At 34.0% G+C, this 27,622-nt stretch overlaps 1 protein-coding gene and 1 pseudogene across 1 annotated transcript in view; both read right to left on the minus strand.

Moving 5' to 3' along the window:
- The window catches only part of NCAPG (non-SMC condensin I complex subunit G), a 39,385-nt gene that overhangs the window by 4,541 nt on the left and 7,222 nt on the right, over positions 1-27,622 (minus strand). Inside the window, exons 8-16 of the mRNA XM_057547450.1 lie at positions 24,843-24,983; positions 24,114-24,237; positions 22,816-22,905; positions 22,309-22,488; positions 19,733-19,843; positions 17,193-17,312; positions 10,295-10,522; positions 2,652-2,833; positions 2,190-2,364 (exon numbers count right to left, since the gene is read on the minus strand). Coding sequence (XP_057403433.1) covers positions 2,190-2,364; positions 2,652-2,833; positions 10,295-10,522; positions 17,193-17,312; positions 19,733-19,843; positions 22,309-22,488; positions 22,816-22,905; positions 24,114-24,237; positions 24,843-24,983 — 1,351 coding nt within the window. The remainder of the gene's footprint in view (positions 1-2,189; positions 2,365-2,651; positions 2,834-10,294; positions 10,523-17,192; positions 17,313-19,732; positions 19,844-22,308; positions 22,489-22,815; positions 22,906-24,113; positions 24,238-24,842; positions 24,984-27,622) is intronic.
- On the minus strand, positions 25,463-25,563 carry LOC114238552 (U6 spliceosomal RNA; annotated as a pseudogene).

Consider the following 27,622-nt stretch of genomic DNA (forward strand, 5'->3'; position numbering starts at 1 on the left):
ACATCCATCATTTCCAACTAATTATCTTGACATAATCCCAAAATGTCTACAACAAAATTATCATAGTCCTCCCCACGTGAGCTCCCCTTCTTGTAGAGTGGATGCTGTGGTACAGGGCCCAGATCCATCTGCTTTACTACTGACCATTCATTCTCCAGGCTACCACGAGTTATGGAGGCTAAAAGTTCCCAGGTGCAGAACTGATCCAAGCTAGAGACAATGGGCTCTGCCTAAGGTCACACCTCCCCCGCAAGGGTTAGTCCCCATTCAATAACTCGTAGATGTACAGGTACAACAGCCCAGCCTTGTTTCAATTCTGGACAAAGCAATTCTGGAACTTCTGTGAGATCAGCTGGGACCTTAAGACTGCATGACAGTTCAACTTCTTCCTCTGCCCAATCTATTTCCCTCACTCCTCCAAGATGCTGATCATGAGAGTACACCCTAATGTCAACAGCTTCTTTGAGGTCTACTGTGACCCACACTTAGGATCTCAGAGTTATCTCGGATTCCTCCATCTCCCTTGCCTCACACAAAGTTCTTTCTTCTAGGCTTTTCTACTCGCAATTTTTTTTCTATGTCAATTTCTACTACTTTTTTCTGTCTACTTTCTACTACGACTTTCTATTATTCTTTTTCTGTAAGCTTTTATCTCCTAATTATATCAACTTTTAATTGCTCTCTTTATTAATATTCTCTCCCTATTCCTCTTACCAATTCACCTCACCTAATGAAACTGACCACCAAATTAATCTTCCTAATAAGTAACTGTCATCCCATTAACCCTTTCATTATACTCTTTCATTATACGCCCTGCAAATAGAGTCAACTCCAAATTCCCTATCCTAATGTTCTTCCCTAACAGGCCTATTCAGGATCCTTAGCTGACAGATTTTTTCCATAGTTCCCCAACATGACTTGTACTACCAGCTACATTTAATCACCTTTACTAAAAGTCTTTCTCTCTATCCAAACCACTCCCCAAATCCCAACAAGGCCTAAGTGAATTTTACTCAGTGAGACTGAAAACTAGTAATGCTGTACTCATCACCCATACCACATGAAACTTGCCATCTTCTAAAGTGCTAAAGCACTTTGTAGCTATATCACGGACCCTTACTATATTTTGCCTTAATATCCATTGTAATCTTCTTTCCAATAACATGTAACATAGTAACTCAAATGAAGTATGCAGTCACTAAATAACAAAACAGAAGACCAATATTTTCAACTTAATCAGCTGGCATCTGAAATAATTAACACATTAATTTTCAATATGGTGAATGTTTGATCAAATGATATTAAAGGGTTAAAAACCAGCCTACATGTAATTTGTGGGAGAGTATGCACTTACTATATCTTCTTCGAATTAAAAACAAAACTAATAAGCATGAGGTGAGTTTCATTCTTTGAATTCTCCTTCCTTGTATCAGAAACAGAGCAGGTAAGCCAACAATTGAGGACTCAATGAGTCCTACATAACAGGTCATTATTCAGAATGATTAACAGCCAGAACTAGGTGGGGAGGGGGTAGTAAGGATGATGAATTTTCGGTAACTTCTTTTCAGTAGCAAAAATGTTAGCACCGATTACTTCTATTTTTATATGATTATCTCCCCATTTCCCAAAAGATTTTTTTTAAATTAAAGTATAGTTGATCTACAATATTATATTAGTTTCAGGTGAACAAGAGAGTGAGTCAATATTTTTATAGATTATACTCCATTTCAAGTTATTATAAAATAATGGCTACATTTCCCTGTGCTGTACAGTAATCCTTGTAGTTTATTTTATACATAGTAGTTTATGTCTCTTAATCCCCTATCGCTATCTTGTCCCTCTCCCCTCCCCTTCCCTACTAGTAACCACTAGTTTGTCCTCTATAACTGTGTGTTTGTTTTGTTATATTCATTCGTTTTACTTTTTAGAGTCTGCATATAAGTGATAACAGAGTATTTGTCTTTCTCTGACTTATTTCACAAAGCATAATACCCTCTAGGTCCACCCACATAGTTGCAAAAGATCTTTTTCTTTTTCTTGCTTTGTGTTATGTGCTACCATATAAACTAGAAATCTCAAGATCTATATGTAGCTTCTCACTATTTGGAAGAATCTATGAGAGGGATTATTTTACCAAAGCATGCCAGCTACCATGCCTAGACCATCCACAGGCTAACATACTCACCTACCTGATAATCTTGGGAATTCTTGGCCTGAGGATTTAATCCACTTGGTCTTGTCAAATCTACAAGTAACTCAGCAACATTAGTGATGTCTATTTCAGCTAAAGGAGAAGATGCAGGGGCATTGGCCAGTGTTTGTAGAGTTGGAAGAAAGGCTTCTTCAAAACATTCCTGGTTAGTCCTATTGAAAAACAATTTGAGGTATGTTGGCAAAGAAAAAACATATGATTCTTTAAAAAGCAGCAACAACAACATTGTATGTAAAATGCACCCCACCAAGATACAGTACATGTTCATCTAGGAAAGAGCCAAATAATTCAGGTAGATAGAATCTAAGTAAGTTCTTCTCATTTCCTCACTTACCACTGAAGAAAAAGAACATTAACAACAAAATACTATAGATATGACTCATAGGGAGCCTGAATTTAACTTCAAGTTAGATTTTGATTTATCGATATGACTAAATACCTGCTTGCATAAGCAAACATTGGGAAGAACACGCCTAGGCAATGTCGAAGTCGAACATCCTCTTCAGTCACAGGATTGTACCATAACAAGACAAGACGAGAAAGAATCCTGCTGCTGACCAAAAGCCCAGAGAACATCAGCTTGGCTAGTCCTTCTGCAGCTCCTGTCCTGAATTCAGACACCTATTAAAAATGACTTTCATTTAAAAGAAATTTTTTATTTGTATTTCCTTTTTAAGCCTTACATTGTAGCCTAAAATAAGTATTTTTATATAAAACTATCCAAAATCATTCCAGCTATTATGAATTTTTTTAAAGGCACATAAAAAGATTTTGGTTTTTCCTTTTAGGTTAAGGCTATGTGACAAATTATTAGTCTAGCTATGAAAACTTCAATTCCTTTTAAACTCTTTAGAAAAACCAAAAGATCTTATAATATTGTGAAACCAGAAATCAAAACAATATGTATTAAACACTTATCATGGTGCTAAGATATAGAAAACCTTCAGTAATGGTCTCTGCCATCAGAGAAGGTACCTATAAATGAAAGCTCCAGAGGTGGGTGTGGCAATGTGTGTGAATAATAGGTAAAATGTGAATAGAAGGTGTACAAGTAGAAAAAGGCATTCCTAGAAAGAGAAACCAAAACAAACCTAAAGAAGAAAATGGAAAAGATGTAGTGGTATTCAAATGGAGGTACAGGTATAAAAGAGTAGTAATTAAAAATACTGGTTATTGAGCCTGAATTAAATACAAGCCTCTGACACTTCCTAGCTGCATGATCCAATCCTGTGCATATTACTTAATTTCTTTGTACCTCACTTTTTTCATATACAAAAAAAGGGATAATAAAACTACTTATCAAAAAACACAAAGAAATAATACATGTAAAGCTCTAAGGAGTGCTATCTACACAGTAAATCCTCAACAAATGTCGGTGATTATTTATTATTATTGATGGAAAGTAAGTTTGCTCAGTGATCAGATTAGAGACACCTCGAAAATTAGGTAAAGAAATATGGCTGAAGATTTTTGAAAGGGTAGGGAGACAAGATTTAAATGAGATTTCAGGAAAATTATCTAGACAGGCCATAATCTGGGAATGAAAGACAAGTCTAAACTAGAGGGGACAGGAGGAAAAACAGAGGAATGAGCAGATACAAGAACTATTTCAGAAATTTTTCAAAACTCAAAAATAAGAAGAAAAACGTAGAGGTTGATAAGATTAATAAGTGCCACGGTACTGGCATGTGCTTTCCACATACAAACTCATTTAGGGCTCACAACAACCATGAGGGCAGAGACTTTGTTCCACTCAGCATTGTACTCTCAAGAGCATATAGTGACTGGCACATAAATAGCTCTCAAATATTTGTTGACTAAATTAAAGAATTATTCCACTGAATAGGCATCATTATTCCCATTTTAAAGATAAGGAAACAGGACAGAGACAGTAAATACCTTATTGAAGATTCACAGACGTTACCAGAACACAAATCTTTAAGTCTCCAACTCCAAAGGCTGCATGCCCTCTGTCTTTTTAAAAATTTCTAATATGGGAATTTTAATTGGGACAAGTCTTTGACTTGTCCCAATTAAAGCATGTGAAAAACTATTTAAAAACTATTTAAAACTATTCACATACTTTAAAGCATGTGAAAAACTATTATTTATGGCCCAGGGGACAGTCAAGGAAGTCAAGATTTTTTAGTGGTTATGACAAAAATAAAATCAAAGCCACAGAATCTAGTTTAGCCAGAAAAAGATTAATGTACCTGCACTATTTTAAAAAACAAAAACAAAATTCATCTACTGTCAAACAGTTTTCATGTGCAATAGCTTTCCATCTATGCAATGTCAGCAAGCCCACAGCACTAGACAACTGCCAACGAGAAGTTAGTCTATCACTTGGCTAATAACTCAAAATTTAAGAAAATACTGATACAATTATACTCCAATAAAGATAAAAGAAAAAAAAAAGAAAATACTGATAAGGAAGGACTTAGTTCCGCCATTTTGCAGTCCAAATGTGAAGTCAAAAACTGTTACGATATACAAGACATTAAATATTGATTTATAAAAGGTCAATTCATCAAAAAGATAATTATAAACATATACACAACAAACAACAGAGCCCCAAAATATATGAACATACACTGACAGAATTGCAGGGAGAAATAGACAGCTCTGAAATAATAACTGAAGACTTCAATACTACACTTTCTGTAATAGATAGAACAACTAGACAGACCAATAAGGAAATAGAGGACTTGAACAACACCATAAACGAACTAGACCTACCAAACATACAGAACAATCCACCCAAAATTAGCAGACTACACATTCTTCAGGTGCACATGGAACATTCTCAAGAACAGAGGCTATATTAGGCCCCAAACAAGACTTAATAAATTCATAAAGAATGACATTATACAAAATGTCTTCTCCAACTACAATGGAATACACCTGAAAAGCAACAAGAGATGAAAACTGTAAAATTCACAAGTCTGTAAATTAAACAATACACTCTTCTTACACACCAAAGGTCAAAGAAGTCATCAAAATGGAAATTAGAAAATAATTAGATGGGGGCTTCCCTGGTGGTGCAGTGGTTAAGAATCTGCCTGTCAATGCTGGGGACATGGGTTCGAGCCCTGGTCTGGGAAGATCCCACATGCCACAGAGCAACTAAGCCCGTGCGCCACAACTACTGAGCCTGCGCTCTAGAGCCCATGAGCCACAACTACTGAGCCTGCAAGCCACAACTACTGAAGCCTGTGTGCCTAGAGCCCGAGCTCGCAACAAGAGAAGCCACCACAATGAGAAGCCTGTGTACCGCAACGAAGAGTAGCCCCCGCTCGCCGCAGCTAGAGAAAGCCTGAGCACAACAACGAAGACCCAATGCAGCCAAAAAAAAAAAAAAAAAAAAAAGAAAAGAAAAGAAAATAATTAGATGAATAAAAATGAAAATGCAACAAACAAAAACTTATGGTGTGCATCAAAAACGGTGTTCAGAGGGAAATTTATAGCAGTAAATGCCTACATTAAAAAAAAAAATCTCAAATCAATAACTTTACACTTTAAAGAACTAAAAAAGAGATAGAAAATCGGGGGTGGGGCGGGGAGAATCAATGAAACCGGAAGTTGGTTCTTTGAAAAGATGAACACAATTGAAAAACCTTTAGTTAGACTAACAAAGAAAAAAAGAAGATGAAAATAACTAAAATCAGAAGTAAAAGCAGGGACATTACAACTGACCTTACAGAAATAAAAAGGATTATAAACGAATAATAAGAACTGAATACCAACAAATTAAACAACCTAGATGAAATGAACCACTTCCTAGAAACACACAAATTACAAAAATAGACTCAAGAAGAAATAGAAAATCTGAACAGACCTATAACAATAAACAGATTGAATAAGTAAATCAGAAACCTCTCCAAAAGAAAAGTCCAAGACCAGATGTGTTCACTAGTAAATTCTACCAAATATTTAAAGAAGACTTGACACCAATCTTTCTCAAAGTCTTCCAAAATAATAGAAGAGGAGAAAACAATTCCTATCTCAGGTTATGAGGTCAATATTACACTGATAACAAAGGCAGACAAAGACCAATACAAGGAAACTACAGACCAATTTCCCTTATGAATACAGATGTAAAAATCTTTAATAAATTACTAGCAAATGGAATCCAACAACATATTCAAAAGATTATACACCATAACCAAGTGGGATTTATCCAAGGAATGCAAGGGTGGTTCAACATAAGAAAATCAAGCAATGTAATGTACCATAGCAATTAAAAAAAATCACATAATCATTTCAATTGATGTAGAAAAACCATTTGACAAAATTAAACATGTTTTCATGACTGGAAAAAAAAAACTCAAATAAAAACAGAAGAGAACTTCTTCAAAACGATAAAGGGCATTTATGAAGAATCTACATCATACTCAATGGTTAAAGACTGAAAACTTTCCCTCTAAGATCAGAAACAAGACAAGGATGCCTGCTTTAACCACTGCTATTCAAGATTGTACAGCAAGTTCTAGCCAGAGCAATTAGGCAAGAAAAACAAAAGACATTCAAATTGCAAAGGAAGAATTAAAACTGTCTCTTCACAGATGACTTGGTCTTATAGAAAAAATCCCAAAGAATACACACACACACACACACACACACACACACACGGAAACTATTGTACAAGAGCTAACAAATGAATGCAGCCAAGTTGCAGGATACAAAATCAAATCCACACACGAAACAGTTGAGTTTCTATATAACAAGAATGAACAATCCAAAAAAGGAAATTAAGAAAACAATTCCATTTACAATAGCAACCAAAATAAAATATATAGGAATAAATTTAATCAAGGAAGTATAAAACATGTACTCTGAAAACTATATACCATTTATGAAAGAAATTAAAAATGATCTAAATAAATGTAAAGATATTCGAGTTCATGGATTGGAAAACATAACATTAAGATGGCAATACTGCCCAATGCAATCTACATATTCAATGCAATCCCTATCAAAATTCAAATAGACTTTTTTCCAGAAATGGAAAAGCCAATCTTCAAATTCATAAGGAACTGTGAGATACCCCAAATAGCCAAGACAATACTGAAAATAAAGAACCAAAGTTGGAAAACTCAACTCCCTGATTTCAAAACTTACTATGAAGTTACATGAATCAAAACAGTCAGGTACTGGTACAAGGGTGGACACAAACAGTGGAAAAGAACTGAGAGTCTAGAAATAAACCCATATTCCTATGATCAACTGATTCTCTCACCCTCCACAATGGTACTAAAACAATTCAATAGGAAAAGAATAGTCTCTTCAACTAATGGTGCTGAGACAACTGGATGTCCACAGGCAAACCAATGAAGTTGGACCTCTACCTCACACCATATACAAATATTAGCTGAAAATGCACCAATCCACCTAAATTAAAAGCTAAAGGAGTAAAACTTTTAGAAGAAAATACAGAGATAAATTTTCATGACTTTTGATTCGGCAACGTATTCTTAGATATAACACCAAAAGCACAAGCAGCAAAAGGAAAGATAAATTAGTCTTCATCAAAATTTAAAACTTTTTAAAAATCTAAGGACATTATTAAGAAACTGAAAAGACAACCTATAGGAGAAAATATTTGCATATCACTTATCTGATAAGGATCTACTACCCAGAATATATAAAGAATTCCGAAGGACAGCCCAATTTAAAAATGAGCAAAGGATCTGAATAGATATTTCTCCAAACAACGTATACAAATAGCCAAAAAGCACATGTAGATACTCATCATTAGTTATTAGGGAAAGGCAATTCAAAACAAGATGGCTAAAATTTTTAATAACAATTTTTTCTTATTAATAAAACAACAAAATTATTTTAAAATAACAAGTGTTGATAAGGATGGAACCCCGTTCTTTGTTGGTGGGAATGTAAAATGGTTCAGCTGCTATGGAAAACAGTTTGGCAGGTCCTCAAAAAGTTAAAGAAATTACCACATGAAATCATGAAACGCCTACAAAAAACAGGATAGTAAGCTCCTTAACATAGGTAACAAAAGCAAAAATAAACACATGGGACTATATCAAACTGAAAACCTTCTGCACAGCAAAGGAAACTATCAACAAAATGAAAAAGCAACCTATGGAATGGGAGAAAATATCTGCAAATTATATATCTGATAAGGGATTAATATCCAAAATTATATATAATTCATATAACACAATAGTAAAAACCAAATAATTTGATTAAAAAATGGTCAGAGGAATTGATAAACATTTTTCCAAAGAAGACATACAAATGGCTGACAGATACATGAAAAGCTGCTCAACATCACTAATCATCAGGGAAACGCAAATCAAAACTACAATGAGATATCACCTCATACTGTTAGAATGGCTTTATCAAAAAGACACGAGAAAAGTGTTGGTAAGGATGTGGAGAAAAGGGAACCTTAGTGCAGTGCTGGTGGGAATGTAAACTGGTACAGTCATTTTGGAAGGCAGAATGAAGTTCCTCAAAAAATTAAGAACACAATCCAATTTGGGGGTATATATCCAAAGGAAATGAAAATAGAATCTCAAAGAGATATCTGCATGCCCATGTTCATTGTAGCATTATTTACAAGAGCTAAGATATGGAAACAACCCACGTGTCCATCAATGAATGAATAAAGAAGATGTGAGATATATAGTGCAATATTATTCGGCCATAAAAAGAAGGAAATCCTGCCATTTGCAACAACAGGGGTAGACCCTGAGAACATTATGCTAAGTGAAACAGCCTGACAAAGACAGACAAATACTGCATGATATGACTTATATGCAGAATCTTTTAAAAAGTCAAACTCATAGAAACAGAGTAGAAAAAGTGGTTGCCACAGACTGGTGGGTGGGTGAAATATGGAAAAGGGTATACTTTCAGTTCTATTATACCTAAAAAAAAAGAAAAGAAAAAACAGAATAAGTTCTAGAGACCAAATGTAAAACGTGGTGACTAGCTGATAACACTACTGTATTACTGAAATTTGCTGAGAGAACTTAAATGTTCTCACTCAAAAAAAAAAAAAAAAGACAAATATGTGAGGATGTATTCATTAACTAGTTGGGATACGTATCAGGGGCAAAATTCTAAAAACAACAACAAAAAAGGATTAATATATGACCTAGTAACGCCACTTCTAGAAATATATCCAGAAGAATTGAAAATAGCTACTCAGACAAATACATCTTCACAGCAGCACTATTCACAATAGCCAGAAGGTGGAAACAGCCCAAATATCTTTCAATGGATGGAATGGCTAAACAAATTCTGGTATATACATAAAATGGAGTATTATTCTGCCATAAGAAGGCTTGTGATATAAGCCACAACAGTCTTGAAAACAAGCTAAGTGAAAGAAAGCAGACACAAAGCCACATATTTTCTGATTCCATTTATAGGAAATATCCAGAAGAGTTACATCCATAGAGACAAAACGCAAACTGGTGGTTGTTAGGGGCTGGTGGTAGGGGAAATAGGGAGCAACTGCTTAATGGGTAGTTTCCTTTTGGGATAATGAAAATGTTTTAAAAATTAGAGGCAGTGGTTGCACTATATTTTTAATGTACTAAATGTCAATGAATTGTTCACTCTAAAATTGTTAATGTAATATCAATTTCACCTCACCAAAAATTATAAAAACTTTATAATTTAAATGTTTACATATGCTATAAAAATGTAGTTCATGAGTACCCTAAGGAAAGAGATCTAATCCCATATCATATCTTAGAACTTCCACCCACCCAATGTAAGATTATTTTAAATTATTTCTTAAGACCCTTGGGGGGGAAACTTGTAAGTCACAGATCACAAAGACAGAGAAAAAAGATGAAAAAATAACAACCCCTCCCAATAGTCATTCATTTTTGTTTACACTTCAATTCTCTACACAATGTAATTTGATAGTGAGAAATTAGGTATATTAGAAGTGAAAGTAGGATTTAATTATAATATTCAAAAGGCAAATTAAAAAAAAAATGTTAGCCAAGTTTAAACTTCAGCCTAAAAAATACAAAGAGGATAAACATATATATGCTGACAATAACCTTTCACAATAATAGGGCTATGATTATTTCTTACCTCGCTATCTAAAAAATCAGAAAGTAGTTTCAGAACATTCTTGGCTGTATCAGCCTCTTCTTCAGATTCTTTTGACTCTTGCTCTTCATTAGTGTTTACTTCTGCACCTTCACTTTGAATAGCTTTGATTTTTTTCGTTTTAAATGGTTGAAATCCAAATGCCATCAGTTGGTCAAAGATTGCCTTTAAAGCACTTATTTTTATTGTCACATCATCAATTTGCAAAACCTAAATCGAAACATCCCCCACCAAAAGCAAATTAGGTATATTTTTATTCTGTTTATGCTACATAAAATTAACATATATCTTATTATTAATCTAATTGCAACAACAGTGTCAAGTCTATATAAATATTTTTTAAAACTTAAAATTTATTTTAAAGTTTTTTTTTTTAATTTATACCATGACATTTTTATATTTCCTTCAGAAAAATTCTGTCTTCAGTCAAAAAAATTCCCTGAACTAAAGTCAAGCTGAATTATATTATTTGTTCCTTTTATATACAAAAAAGTATATGTTTAACTATGATTTTATTATTTTTTTAAGATCTAGAAAAACTGTTCAATATATTGCAATTGTTTGGGGCCATCTATCAAGACAAAAACATTACATTCTAACCAATGAAAAGCATTCATTGGAACATCAGTACTCTTCTAGGTTATCAAGTTTCATTAAAGAAATTTTTCTCTTATTAGCTCAATAAATTCAGATTTCATTAATAGTGAATTCAGTTTTCATTGAACTGGACTTCTTTATAAAAGGAAGTGAACCATAAAACCCAGAAGTTTCTATGAATCTATCCTGAATCCATAAAACCCAGCAGCTTGTATGAGTCTATCCTGACTTAAGAAAACCGAATTCTTACATACCAAATTTCAAAGCCATGAAAAAAATAGAGCTGAATATTTCTACTATGAAAAGATTTACTATATTTTTTAATGCACTTAAATTTTGGTCACTGATAAGCTACTTGGCTATACAGCTTAGCCCATAGAATGAAGAAAAATCACCCACAAGTTGGTCAAATGAATGAATCGAGAAAAATGGCTCAAAATTACAAAAGTTCGAAGGAAATTTCAAGACACATCTATTACATATTTTCTTTTGGCAAGACTTGCAAATCTGCCAAAGCCAAATGCTTATTTATAAGAATGTACTGTCATGACAAATTCTAAACATGCTACTCTCAACAGCATCTTGGTTTTCCTTGTCCTTCTCAGTCCCTCACTGGCTAGCAATAGCTCTCAATATTGGATATTTATTTAAGAAAGATTTCTAAATGAAATAATTTCCCTCTCCTGCCTTTCTAACAAGCGTGGATATATTTCTTAAGTCAATTTCTATTACTAAAACTTGATTAAAAAAAAAAAACTGGGCTTCCCTGGTGGCGCAGTGGTTGAGAGTCTGCCTGTTAATGCAGGGGACAGGGGTTCGTGCCCTGGTCTGGGAAGATCCCACGTGCCGCGGAGCGGCTGGGCCCGTGAGCCACAACTACTGAGCCTGCGCGTCTGGAGCCTGTGCTCCACAACAAGAGAGGCCGCGATAGTGAGAGGCCCGTGCACCGTGATGAAGAGTGGCCCCCGCTTGCCACAACTAGAGAAAGCCCTCGCACAGAAACGAAGACCCAACATAGCAATCAATCAATCAATTAATCAATAAAATAAATCTTTAAAAAAAAAAAAAAAAAAAACTGATTTCTTACTCCCCCAAAATACTGCTCTTTTCCCTTAATCTAAAATATTCCAATGATAGCTCTGAAAATACCTTTATAAAGATAAATAATTGAATCTATTCAGTGGTTAAATTCTTTTGATTGCGAACCCCTTTGAGGACCTAATAAAAGCCCACCTCAGAATAACATTCAAAATATAGGCAAAATTCCACATACAATTTATTTTACTGCATTTGTATCTGGTATCATTCACATTTTTTTTTTTTTTATACAGAACAGCTCCATTCTGTTCCTTTTTTTTTTTTAAGTTATACAATTTTTATTTATTTATTTATTTATTTATTTATGGTTGTGTTGGGTCTTCGTTTCTGTGCGAGGGCTTTCCCCAGCTGCGGCAAGTGGGGGCCACTCTCTTCATCGCGGTGCGCGGGCCTCTCACTATTGCGGCCTCTCTTGTTGTGGAGCACAGGCTCCAGACGCGCAGGCTCAGTAATTGTGGCTCACGGGCCCAGCCGCTCTGCGGCATGTGGGATCTTCCCAGACCAGGGCCCGAACCCGTGTCCCCTGCATTGGCAGGCAGATTCTCAACCACTGCGCCACCGGGGAAGTCCCCACATTTTTTTTTTTTTTTAATTTATTTATTTATTTATTTATGGCTCTGTTGGGTCTTCGTTTCTGTGCGAGGACTTTCTCTAGTTGTGGCAAGCGGGGGCCACTCTTCATCGCGGTGCGCGTGGGCCTCTCACTATCGCGGCCTCTCCTGTTGCGGAGCACAGGCTCCAGACGCGCAGGCTCAGTAATTGTGGCCCACGGGCCCAGCCGCTCCGCGGCACGTGGGATCCTCCCAGACCAGGGCTCGAACCCATGTCCCCTGCATTGGCAGGCAGATTCTCAACCACTGCGCCACCAGGGAAGCCCCCACATTTTTAATGTACAAAAAATTACACCTAGTTATTTTTTCAGGCAAACATTAATAGCTAGTCCCTGAAAAAAGTTCAGAGATCAAAGTTGTTTAAAGTTAAAAAAAGGTAAACTTTAATTTTTAAAAATTTTAATTCTATGACAAGGCTGCTATTAACTGTTTTGATTTGAAATTAAGGTAAAATTATGGAATGGTCTTGATAAGAAACATTCATTTATTTTTCACATGAACTTGATTTTGACAATTCTTTTTCACTACAGAAAATTATATAGTAGCAAACAGTATCAAGGCTCCTATAGCTCCGTCAAGTGCGGTATGAGTTAGTATTAAATAACTTCCTAATGCTCCAGGACACTTGTAAGCATTAAATTCATATTACATTTCTTCTGTCTGAAATGACCAAAACACTTATTATTGATGTTATGTCAGCAAAAATTAAAAGGATCAAAATCCACATTTCATCTTTAAAAGTCAAGTGAATTTATGTGTCTTTGGAAAGAGTTCTATGGTATTTCTTTTGCTGCAGTACTAGAAATTTTATATAGTTGTCTAACTCTAATCTCCTCTACTTGAAAACAACTTCTCAATACAATTTTTCAGAAGTACTCATAATGGTATATAGGGCATCTTAATGAACGTTTTACCTCATTTTTAGAGTAAAAAGCGCTATGCTTAATAAGCTAGACATAAATTAACCCTTCACTATCAAATGTTCTAGTAAGATTTTTCTTCCACTTAAATAAAAAGTAATGACCAGGGGTCGATCTAGCACTTAATGACCCATCCTCTAGAAAGCCAGGAAATTGAAATAGAGAACTTACTGGTTTAATTTCTTAGCAAAACCTCTTTGAAAATGTAGTATTTTATTTCCTGGGCACCTATAAAGCCAATAGATTTCACAATAGTAAACAAGAATTACTACCTTTAGAATTACTACCAGAATCACTGATGCCAGTACCTGCTGATATAAATAGTAATGACTTTGTATAACACAGGGAGATTCATTCATTCATCTTGGAGCAAAACCAGATGCATGGCCAAGCACTGTAAATGATTCATCTGGACAAAGTACCAAGATTTTTCTTCCAGTTTGTTTGAAAAGAAACTGTACACCATTTTAAAGTTAATACTTGACATTCTAAGTTTCCAAAAGGATCTCACAATAATAGAAATTTTTCTCTGATAACAAGCATGGGATGATAAATATAAACAAAGCACTGTCAGGAATTTAATCCTTGCACATTAAATGAACTGATTAGATGTCAAGTACTCCAAAAAAGGAAATTAAAACAAAACGAAATTTCTGAGGACTGCCTTTTGACAAAAGTATGGTTTTAATTTTCTTCCTTTGATACAAGTCACAAACAGTTTGACTATTTCCAGAACACATGACTTCCCCAAGTTCTCCCTAATTGTATGTTTTCTTTTTCTTGGCAATTCCATATGCAACATTAAAGGATGCTTCAAGATAAGGATTTTATGTTGGGGGAAAATTCAACTATTGGTTGAGTCTTTTAATATAATCTTCATAAAAATGATAATCCATGTTGTCATGTGTTATTTTCAAGTTGAACATGCAAAACACTCCCATTCACCTGTTGGCAAGCAATTTGCACTAAAATTCCTTGCAGCTTTTTTATCCCATTACATTTGACAACACCAAGAGGCTACATGAATCACACTGTCTTTTTACATGGGGAGGTGGAGGGAAGTATATTTTCCAAGTAAAGCTAGGCCCAAATGTTAAAAACAGATGTCCAAAGGAGTTAAAAAGTCAAATGCATTCCACTGATACACTAGACTTAATCCCCTCTTGTCTACTCAGTATCACTCTAGCAGCTGCCCTCTCTTCCCTATATTCAGTTTTTTTCCTTTCAAATGGGTTATTCTCATTAGGATTCAAACAGGCTGTAATTTTCTCCATCCTAAAATAATTCAAACCAAACCAAAAACTCTTTTTACCCCATATCCTCTCTTGCTACCACTCCATTTCTCCATTACTCCTAACAAAATAAAATCTTGAAAGAGTAGTCTACACTGGCTGTCCCCAATTCCTCTCCCGTAATTCTCTTTGGACCACTCCAATAGGCTTTGCCCTGTGCATAAACTAGGGCACATGGAAGTCACCAAACACTTCCTTACTTGCCAAAAATGGTCAACTATGAATCCTTATCAACCTGTCACCAGCATTAGACAGTTGGGTCACCCTGGCCTCTCTATAATACCATCTTCACTTGCCTTCTAGGCCATCACACTCTCCCCTGTCTACTTCACCTTGGTCTTTACTGGTTCCTCTTCATCTCTCTTACCTTAAATGTTGCCTGAGCCCTAGGGAACTATAAAGTTGAGATCTCCTCTCAAACTATACTCATTTGTCAGTTAACATCCGGTTTCTAGGCACTGGATACTATTATAGAATAAAGACTTCCAGATTCCTCTCCGCAGCCTGGGCCTCTCTCCTATCTCCAAACCCACATAAAAATGCCTATTCAATATATCCACTTGTACCTCAAACTTCAAACTTACCACGTCCAAAACTGAACTCCTTACCTCACCTACCTGCCGTAAAACCTGTTATTCTGTTTTCCCCAACACAGGAAAGGGCAATTCCATCTTTCCAGTTATTCTGGCCAAAATCCTGTTTTCTTCCACTTCTTTATCTCACATGCCACAACAAATTTATCAGCAAATTCTATAGACATTGTCTTCAAACTTAAATTACCATCACTTCTCATGACCCCAATAATCACAACACTGGTCTAGGTCATCATCACCTCTTTCCTGGATTATTGCAATACCTTCCTTATGAGAAACCTTCCTTCCATATCCCTATAGCTACTATTAGGGATTTGCAAACTATGACTCATGGGCCAATTCCAGTTTGTTGCCTGTTTTTATACAGCCTCCAAGTAAGGAATAATTGTACATTTTTCAATGGTTAAAAAATAATATCTCATTATATGCTAAAATTATAAGAAATTTAAATATCAGTGTCCACAAATACAAGTTTTACTGATCTACAACTACGCTTATTCAATTATGTATCATCTATGGATGTTTTCATACTACCACAGCAAAGCAGTAGTTGAGACAGACCATATGGCCTGCAAAATCTACAATATTTACTCTCTAGACCTTCAGAGAAAAGGTTTGCCAACCAACCCATGGTCTAACCAACACTATATCCAGTCACAGCATAAAAATCCCCTACTCAAAATCTTCCAATTCCGGGACTTCCCTGGTGGTCTAGTGGTTAAGAATCCACCTTCCAATGCAGGGGATGCAGGTTTGATCCCTGGTTGGGGAACTAAGATCCCACATGCCGCGGGGCAACTAAGCCCGTGTGCTCTACAGCCCTCAGGCCACAACTAGAGAGCCCGTGTGCTTCACAGCCCACACATCACAACTAGAGAGAAGGCTGCGCGCTGCAACGAAGAGTCCACGCCACAACAAAAGATCCCACATGCCGCTACTAAGACCCAACACAACCAAATAAATAAATAGACAAATTTTTTTTAAAAAAAGAAAAAACAACTACCAATTCCTTCCCATCTCATTCACTGTGAAGGATACATCTTTACAGACTAGAAATCCCTATAAGACATGGATGGCCAGCTGCCTGCAAATCATTTCTCCTACTATTCTCCCCTTTGCTCAATCTGGCCTAGCCATATAAGCTCCCGCTCCTTTAATATGTGAAGCAAAGTCCTACTGAGGGACCCCTTCCCCTGCTCTTCCCTCTCTTTGGAAACCTCTTACCCAGATCTACATGGTTCATTCTCACTTCCCTCTGGTAACAGCCCAAATTTTGACTTATTAGTGAGGTCTTTCTAAACCAAACTGCTCCCTTTCCCTATTTCCAGTCCTCATTCCCCTTCTCTGCTTTATCTTTTTCCATCTGACATACGACATATTGTTTATTTTTCATTGTGTATTTCCTCTTCTAAAATGTAAGCTCCATTAGGACAGCAACTTTTATCATGTTTTTCATTACCTATCTTATTTTTTCCTAAAGTCTATAATAATGCTGGGAATATAATATGCACTCAATAAATATTTGCTATATGATTAATTTTTTAAATACCTTAAATAACTGACATTTCATCTTTCTTCTACAAAAAAGTTTTAATAACAAAAAAATCAAATCATAAAAACTGAGCCCTTAGAAGTCATCCATAATCATCATCATCATCATTAACAAGCCCTGGAATCGATTAAACTTAATTATACTAGCAAAATCACCACAGACTGAGTATTTATCTCAGGAAGTATAATCAAGATTTTAATCACAAGATAAATCCTACCTGCAATAGTAATACAAAGTGTTTACTTGCAAAATCCTGATTCTGTAGTCCACAGCATCCCAAGCACAAAACAGCCAGATTTCTTACTGTAGGATGAACACTTATTATTCCAGGAAGAATCTAAAATGAATTAGAAATTAAAATAATTTTGACTAGGGTAAGAAATTTACAATAGTACATTAAAAAAATACAAATTTCTGTATGATCTCACAGACCTACTTCATTTCCATGTAGTCTATTAACCCAAAAAAGTCAACTTTTGGTTTAAAAGAAGGTAAATATTAAATCAGTAAAACAGAAGAATATAGTCAGAGCAAAATATAGTCCGATCATGAGATACCGTCCCTCCACCTGCCAAAACTGACTCAATGGCTTCCCAATGCTCATAGAAAAGATAAAACTCCTTAACATATGATATACCTCATTGTGTAGTCTTTCCCAGTATCACCTTATACTATTCTATCTCTTGCTCTCTGTTTATTCAATTGAGCTGATTTCAATGCCTCCCATTCAGTGCTGTCCACTAGAAATATGATGCAAGCCAAGTATGTCATTTAAAATTTTTTAGTACCAACATTAAAGTGAAAAGAAACAGATGAAACTAATTTTAATACATTTTATTGTACTCAATATAGACAAATTATTATCAATACGACATGTAATCAATATTAAAAAATTGAGATTTGTTTTTTAGCTGTGGCTTTTTTCATGTTTATAAAAAATTGAGATAATCTGTTGTTTATACTGTTTGAAACTCACTGTAGTTTTACATTTATAAATATGTATAAATATATATATATATTTGGACTAGATTTAATAGCCACAGGTTTTTAATATCCACATGTGGCTGGTGGCTACTGTACTGAAGAGAGTAGGTCTAGATCATTCTTCCCTCTTTTTCACATAGTTAATGTCTACTCAAACATCACCTCAAGGTCACCTTCCATAAACAGATGAAATCTCATTATCATAAATTCACATATGACCATAAGCTCTTCTTCATAGCAATTATCAATGGTATAAGCTTTCACTTGTTTATTTGATTGATGCCCACCCCCCTCACTTGACCAGAAGATCCAAAAAGGGCAGTCTACATGTGTTCTGTACACCATGTACACTCTATCCCCAGCACTGGGTGTACAGATGTTCAATAAATATTTGTTCACTGAATATATGATTTTTATTTAAAGCACAGTAATATCATTAAAATATTATAACTCCTATATTTAAATACCTTACTCATTTACATCCCTCTATAGTCTCTTTCAATCTTTAGACAGATTGTTTTTATATACTTAAAATCATTATGACCATTCAATTTTGTGTTCTTTCTTCCCTCAATATTGTGTTTCCCCACATATATACGTAAGTCTTCGTATTTACTACTTCAATTGTGCAGTTAATTATACCATCATTTATCATTCTCTTGCAATAGAACTATTAGGTATACAAGCAGAACTTTAAAAGTATCACTTTTCACTAGAGACATCTGTTTTGTTAAAAATAAAACTAAATTCTAACAGTTTAACAGATCTAGTTTTAACCAGCTCTAGACTGTTATAAACAATAATTGGTCTTCTTTACTACATTTAGAAACTCATGACAATACAAGGAATAAGATTTTAGATCGCATTCATTGGCTGTTTTTCACTAATCCCAAGTAAAAAAAATTTGGGGAGAATCCTGGAAGAGGTTGGATACATTCAAAATTTGCTTTGGATAAGTAGCACTATTAAAAAGAATACTCTAAAGCTGCATGTCTAATACTGCGGCCACTAACCACATGTGGCTACTGAACACTTGAAATATGACTAGTCCAGACTGAGATGTGCTTTAAGAGTTAGTATGAAGAATAGAATGTAAAATATCTCAATAAAATATTGATTAAATGATGAAATTATAATATCTGGGGTATACTGGGTTAAATATATTAAAGTATATTTAAATTAATGTATATTAAAATTAATTTCACATTTCTTTTTAATTTTTAAATGTGGCTACTAGAAAATTTAAAGTTACATGTGGTTTGCATTATATTTCTATCAGACAATGTGGTTCTAAAGGCTTGTGGTATTTATATCCCTCTGGTCAGTAAAATGGAGATTACCTATGAAGGGTTACTTTAATAAAGTCCTTAAATATATAATAATAAACAAATTCCTTTCACAGGGCTTTCAATGTAACCTTCTCAGTCTTTCTACACAGCAAGATTCTGGTACTTAAATATTCCTTATGTATCTCAGTATTTCCTCTTACTATTCAAAAAATGAAGATATTCTGCATCTCTTTCCAGCATAAAATAATTTTTTCAAACTTTCTAAAGGAATAATTATAACTTATATACCAGGTCCTTTACATGCATTATCTTAATCTAATCCTCACAATATGAAGCAGTCACTGTATTATTTTTTCTTTTTTACCATTTATATTTATCAGATGTTTAAAATGGTCTTTTCATTCTTTCGAACCCCAAGGAACATATTACTTATAAAATGATGAAGGCGTGAGCTAAAATAAAGCCTCAAAGTGCACCAACATACCAAAGATTCAATGATGCCATTCATGGTTGCACCTATACCTGTTGAAGAGCACATCTGTTTCAACAGTTCATAGCACAAAATAAGACACTTCTGTAGTGTTTCAGCATCATTCTAAAATGAAACACAAAATATTCAGCATTAGTAAAAATCTATTCTGCCCATCCCTTAAATGTTTACTTTCTCGAGGCTTTTTGTCCAAGACATGTTATCTCTATACACATTCCCTGCACAACCTTATCCAGTCACAAAATTTACCATTTATAAGCTGGTTCAACTATTTTCTAAGTTTCAGATTCATATATAAAACTGCCATAAGACATTTCCTCTTGTATGTTCCACAGGCTTCCCAAACTCAAAATGGCCAAAAGGGAACTAACCAATCATTACCCAAATTCCTCCTCCTGTGCTACCTCCATAAATTTCGCTGCCATCTACCCAGCTGTCCAAACCAAAAGACCTAGGATACATTCTTGACTCACTCTTCTCCTTGTTACTAATTCTTAAATACTTCTCAAATCCATCACTTCTTTCCATATCCACCATCATTATCTTGTTCAGACTGCACTCATCTCAATCCTACATTACTGTAAGTCTTCAAACTAGTACGCCTGCCTGCAATTCATTTCCTGAGTAACAGTGATCTTTATAAGACATAAATCTCATCTTTAGTGGTTCACCATGATCTTTGAATAAGGGACAATTTTTAAAATATTGTTTATACAAGGCCTTACATGAATTGGCCCTTAATTTCTTCCCCCAGATTTATCTCTTACCTCTCCACCTCAATTCTTTAGTCATGTGGACCTGAAGTTTTTAAACACAACAGGCACTCTTTAACTTCTAGGCCTTCACACACGTCATTCCATCTGCCTATAACATTCCCTTAACAACTCACTGAGGAGAGATGACACAGAGTGCATTAAAAGCACAATCAAAGCCACTTGCCTGGGTTTGAATCCTGCCTCTACCATTTACTATCTGTATAACTTCAGGCAAGTTACTTGCCTTCTATAAAGTAAGGATAATTGTACCAATTCCGTTAGGTCATAATGAGAATCAAATGAATTTATACTTGTGAATACCACAAAAAAAGGATCCTGTAACTACTTGCTTATATTATTTTTATTCAAATCTCAAGTTGAAACATTTCTTTTGGGGAAGCCAATACCACCCTCTCCATAAAACCCCTATACTTACCTGAACATAGCATTTATTATACTTTACTGTAATTATACTGTAATAGATTTATAACCCTTAAATAGGACAAATGAACAGATAAATGGTCAAAGCAAGTAAAGTTAAACAGATAATATTAATCATGATAGATCACCCTAGTTAAAATTTTCCTAATTCAGACCTGCAGTTTATATCATTTTTCAGTTTATATTTTCATTTTTCACTTTAAATTTGCTCCTCAAATTTAAGAGCCTATAATGATCCATTGACTTGGTCAAACAAAAGAAATAAGCTACTTAGCTATGAAAATAAAATTCAGGCATATCCACTGGGAAGGTGGGGTGTTAGAGCAGGGATGTCTATGGCTGCAGAGCTCAAGGACATAACATAGCTTACAAAACTCTCCTGTATAGTAAACTCTTCCCTATCCAGCATTCTCTTTATAAGAATAATCAGCACTTCCCAAACCAAAACTACAGTAATAAATGATGTTTACTACAAAAGGCAAGATCCTAAAAGACCTCCTGAATCAAAGTTAATAGCAAATATTATAGTAATTGATACCATTCTACCTTACATTAAAGTAATATTAGTGTATCAAATACAACTAAGTTAATTAAAAAAGACTGCTGAAACGAAGCTTTAAATGTTATTAGATATATAAGTTTAGTATTTCTTTTTTTTTTTAATTTTTATTGGAGTGTAGTTGATTTACAATGTTGTGTTAGTTTCAGGTGTACAGCTAAGTGAATCAGTTATACATATACATATATCCACTCTTTTTTTTTTTTTTTTTAAGATTCTTTCCCCATATAGGCCATTAGAGAGTATTGAGTTCCCTGTGCTATACAGCAGGTTCTTATTAGTTAACTATTTTATACAGTATTTCATTTAAAATAACAAAGTTACTTAGCTTTTTCTAAAAACAAAAGAGTAATTTAACTTTAAAAAAATATGTGTATAATGGCACTGTTACTATAAAAATTCTGTTCCTAGCAGTGGAAAGGTCATGAATCTTCCACAAATAAGGGAAAGATGCATTTTCCTTTTCTAAACCATTCAAGATAAACAAAACAAAACAAAACAAAACAAAACAAAGAGAAGGAAGCCACTGGAAGGCAGGTTTCCTTGGCAAGGAAGAAAGACTTCAGATTCTAGGGATTAGCATGACAAGGGCGCAAATCAAATAAAGTCCTAGCTACAATAATTAAAGTTCATTAAAGCCTTTCGAAGTCCAAAATAGAAAGGAACAGGCGGAAAAATATTATTTTTGTATTAGTTCATGGTACTGTTAAAAATCCCTCCTAAGTGAATATATTCTGGCAGCTGAGTTAAGAAAACAAGGTTTAGTTCAGATGATTAACAGCAGCTGAAATGTAATATGAAAAATGTATCTATACCTTCTCTATGTGGACTTCTTTAATTTCAGGTTGCTCTGTCTCTTTCAATAGGTTTATTTTGGCATCTTCTAATGCTTTTATTTCTTCTTTTAATTCTGATGCTTGATTAAAATCCTGTAAGTTAATGCAGTTTTCCAAAGCTGCTTTTGCCTCAATAAGTTTAACTTTTATTTCAGCCATCTAAGAAAAGATATAAATTGTGTAAACACCAAACAAAAACTGTTAATGTGAAATCTGTAGCAGACTAAAGAGTATTATTTAGAACCATCTCAACCATCTAAAAGTTAAGCAGTCAGGTACATACAGAAAAAGTGGTAGTCCTCCTGAAACAGAGATTGGCAAATCTTTCAGACTGACATAATCTGATAACATTTTAGACACTCTTATGTAGTTTAATAGTTAATCAATAATTTGACTTTGTGCAATTTTGAAAATGTACAAGAAGAAATAAAAGACTTGCACAACTACAACATACTCAAGCATTTCTTTAATTTAGAAGAGAGTTACCTTGAGTTCGTTCTTTCTTGCAACAGCTGGATCATTATTAACACCAACAGTAACAATGGGTGCCCGAATCTCTGAGATAATTTCTGAAACCTGATAAGTTATAATTCAGAATACATGCTTTAATATATGTTATATATCAGAAAATGACATCAAACTGTTATACAGAACTCCAAACTGTATCCACAATCTCTTGAAAAATAGAGCAAAATATACAAGCAAAAATGGCACACATTCTATTTGCTAGACAATTTTAGAAAAAAAATGACCTAACAATACATCTGACTAAAAACTCATAAGATTATGGGAAGGTAAATAGGCACATAGACACTGAAGATAAATTCTCTTTCATATAGTGCTTTAAAACAGAAAAAATGAAAATAGCATTTAATCTTAGGCACCATAAAACTAAAATTTTCTGCCTAAAATCCTCCACTCCCTCCCTTGTTCAGTTCCAATGGGAGTGGAATATAAAAAATCAGAATACTCTTTTATTCTTCCTTTGGGTATACAAGGCATAAATAATGACAGCAAATTAAACACTTTCCTTTCAGAGCCACTGGGCATTGGAGTTGGCCAATTCAGGAAAAAGCTGCATCCCAAATGAATGTACCTTAAGCAGGTGCTGGATAACCACTAACTGGGGATGTTGCAGAAAGAATTTATGTTATGTATATCTATAGAAGGAAGGAGTGGAAAAGACAACCTTTGAATTAACTCGCAACTCCAAGACTATACGATTTTATGAAAATCAACGATACAGGCCTCTCTTTTTGGGCTACCCCAGAGAAAATAACACTTGAATATAGTAAAATAATAGATAATATTTATTTCTGTATTTACCAAGCACTTTATGAACATTGCTTCATTGAACAATGAAAGATAAATTTCGTTGTTATTCTTATTTTGCAGACAGGTAAAAATTCTAAATTAAATAACTCAGGCAAAGCCACAAATCCAGAAAGTGTCCGAGGGGATTTGAACCCAGGTATGTATAAATTCAGTCGGCCCTCAAACCTTCTAGCAACCAATGCCTATATGTCACCTCTTCCCTAACCTGCTCCATTTCAAACTGATTCAACACAATGATAGGTATGGTAAAAGAAAGGAGATATTTTTTAAAATGTGTGTGTGAGAGAGATTTGGTTTTAAGAAGTTTAAAGACTTGATAAAGGAACAAAACTAAAACAAAAGCAATTAAAGACAAATACAGCCAGAAGTACTGAAAAGAGAATAAGACAACCCTGAATGTTATTGACCAAAACCTTTTATCTCTATCAAGAATGAAGAAAATTACTTACAATCTGTGTTCTCTTATTATCATCTATAATCATGTGGAGCAGTCTCTCAACAAGAAAAGAAATTAGGGATATTGGGGTGGTGGGTAGAGTAAGAATCTCCTGTAAGATAGCCAGCAGTCGTTTCCTGCATTCAAAAAGAACTATTTTAATTTCAATACAAGAGTAGAAACACATTATATCTCTAACATTTCACCTATTCTGAAGACTTAATTACAGACTTAATTTGTCTTCTTTTTTATATTTATCACTATAGGTACAAAAATATATGTACAGACTTTAGACCAAAATTCACGTTCTGAAAAAAAATTTATAAATGGCCCTATAATCTTTCATAAATCAACATGATGAAATGACAAAATACCATAAGTGAATCAAATCTTTTAGACTGTATTTATTATAGAGAGGACTAGTAATACTAACAGAAATTTTTAAGCAAAAACCTGCAATTTTATTGATTTACTCTGAAGGAACTGAATTAGAAACTTGTGTTTCCATATATACATATATTCATATAGAGAGAGAGAAATTAGGAGAAAGAGAAACAGAGACAGTATATAAATATATTTCCTCTTACATACTCCATATATATTATATAAGAGGAAAGAGAACACTTCATATAACCCTTTAGGGAGCTAGGTTAAATATATTTAATCATATTGTAACAAGACTATATTTCAACACATAAAATTAGAAGCGCAAATTAGAACAAGGGTTTACATTTAAATGTACCTTCCTCCTTCTTCATTGGTATCCAAAGACTTGATAATTAGAATCAATTGTTGACCTATGAACTCTTTTGTCATCAAATTGCCAATATAAGAAAAATCACCTCTCTGTTCTTCATTAACAACCGGAATGCTCTGAATATAACTAAAACAAGCACAATTAATAAGATGTAGAATCTGTTTCGAAACATTAAACAGCTCCCCATTACATCAGAAAAGGTCATTTTCTGCTCATATCAGTCCAAATATATGGATATTTATACCATGTTATACTAATCCTGATCTACAGAGTAACTTCTGTGTTATTGTCATGAACTTCTGTGAACTTACTGGCTTGATTCAAGAGAATTTGGAAAATATATTTTCATTAAAGATTCAAATTTCCTATGGGAAATTTTCAAAAGGTACATATTTGTATCTCTCAAAATAACTAATTATTTCAATGTCACCAGTATTCTCAATTATAAAGTTCTAAATCCCTTCTCCAAAAATCCAATTATTCAGAAAGAGCTAGTCTTCCCTCATCATCCTTAATTAACCATTATTTTGTTTAAAAGAACAGTAGTAGAAATAGTAATTACATAAGTAATGCATGAATACAATGACCTTTTTAAAAATAATCAGAAAAATATAGATAGCTTCATGAATTTGTAGTACCCTTGATTAGGGGCCCTACTAATCTCTATATTGTTCTTATTTTAGTGTAAGTGCTACTAAGCAAGCACCATCAACTACCCTTTTATTTTTACTATCACTGCCCAAATTAAAGCCTTTTACAACCCTCACCTAGATAACATTCAAGAGTCTACCAGAAGGTCTCCTTTATTGTGTGGAACAAAAAAAGCTACTTAAAAGCAGAATTAAGAGTTTAAGTAGAATTAAGAGTTTAAACCTATACAACTAGGTGCCTTTAGGTTGGAAGTAATATATGAAATGATAATCCTGATGAAAAATGTCATTTTAAATTGTCAACAAAAATCAAGTTATAAACACTGCAGAATAATGATGAATAAATGAACTGACTCATAAAATGACAGCCAAGAGTAAATAAAAGCTCATAAGTCTCTGGTAATGATATTAGGACCGTCAAGGGCATCAGCCACCCTTTGGATTCTAGCAGGAAACTAAACAAAAGCTACAAAACTGATAATTATCAAAATCAATAAATCAGTAGAGTTACTGATTTCTGACAAGCTAAGAAAGCTTCACTCACCTTTGAATCCCTCCTACTTCTCCATCCCAGCTTTAGCACAATGCATAGTATCAAGACTTTGAATTTATTTTTAAAAATACTCAAAGAGTAGTTGTTTCATTAATAATTACAAATCCTGAACTGCATAAATACAACTTAAAATCGACCTACCAATTTTAATTACCATGAAATCGTCTCTTTCCAACCATTTTTAAAGGTAGTCATTATAATGAAGAGAACACTTAAGAAAGTCTTTTTTTAAACTCTCTAAGAATTTAAGGTAGCTTTCTTAAAATTCTATTAGTGTCCCTTTTTTTACTCAAATTTGATAGGCCTCATTTAACATCCCCGATTTCTCTCTTTACGTGAACACCTCAATTAACAGGAAATCGTTTCGTATCAGCATTCTGAGTCACTAACTCTTCCTGCTACAAAATGCCTGAGAATACATTTGAGATTATCAAGAAACAATTTTTCCATGTAATTTTGTTTCTGTTCTTGAGAAAACGAATCCTATCTAGTGACATTGCTCCAAAAAGAAAATCATCCTATTTCCTAAGTATTCTTTCAATAATTAAATATGATCTTTAAAGTTTTCCTTTTTATACGTGAAAAAAACAAGTTGATCCAAGTAACTTATTTCAAAACTCACAGATTAAGTGACAAAGGAAATATAAGAATCCCTGACCTCTTAAAGTTAGAGGAACCAAGCTCTTTACATGTCAATTTTCAGTAACTGAGAATTAATCAATCTGTGAACCAGTCTTTGAGATGCTCCCCCTCTGTTATTTAAATATAATATTTAACATTTCCTCATATTTTCTTGTATTTTTCAGTCTTCTATGAGCACTTATTACTTTTATATAAACATATATTATTAAGCATTGCATCAAAATTCATTCCTTTTGGGTACATTTCAACATGGCCCAAACAGCATTATAATGAATACTCCAGTTAAATATTAAAGCCTGAAATAATTACCCTTAAAACTCTAAGTAGATTCCCACGTTTTTCATGTTACTATGAGCTCAAGCTATAAGTCTCCATATTGGCTCACATTTAAGATATTTATGGATTCAATGTTTTGCATACAAAATTCAAATACGTTCTTAGCTTTGCTCCCTTACTTACACGTGGGGCCATTATACGCGAAAGCAGGACACTATATTTCACACCAAGAGAATTCAGGCCCATAATCCATACTATATGTAAAGCTTTTTAAAAAATGCATCAAAATCATGAAGTTAAAAATCTACACACCAATATCTATTAAAAAAATATATAGCCTTTGGCCCAGCAATTCCACTTCTGGGAATCAACCCTACAAAATCCCAAACATACATAAAAATGTAAAGAAAGTTTAAAACACCTTCATCAGTGAAAACTGAAAACACCCTAAATGTCCATCAATAGAAGAGTAAATTAAACGTTACCACCGTACTATGGAGTGACAGGCTGTTATTAAGATTGTGATAGATTTGTACTGATATGTACCAATATAATGATCTCAGATAGTAGTGGAAAAAAAACAAAAATATGTATAGTGTGTTATATTTTTAAAAACCATGCATTTAGTATATGTGTATGTGAAT

Source organism: Balaenoptera acutorostrata, chromosome 5, assembly GCF_949987535.1.
Source record: "Balaenoptera acutorostrata chromosome 5, mBalAcu1.1, whole genome shotgun sequence".
Classification (NCBI taxonomy): Eukaryota; Metazoa; Chordata; class Mammalia; order Artiodactyla; family Balaenopteridae; genus Balaenoptera; species Balaenoptera acutorostrata.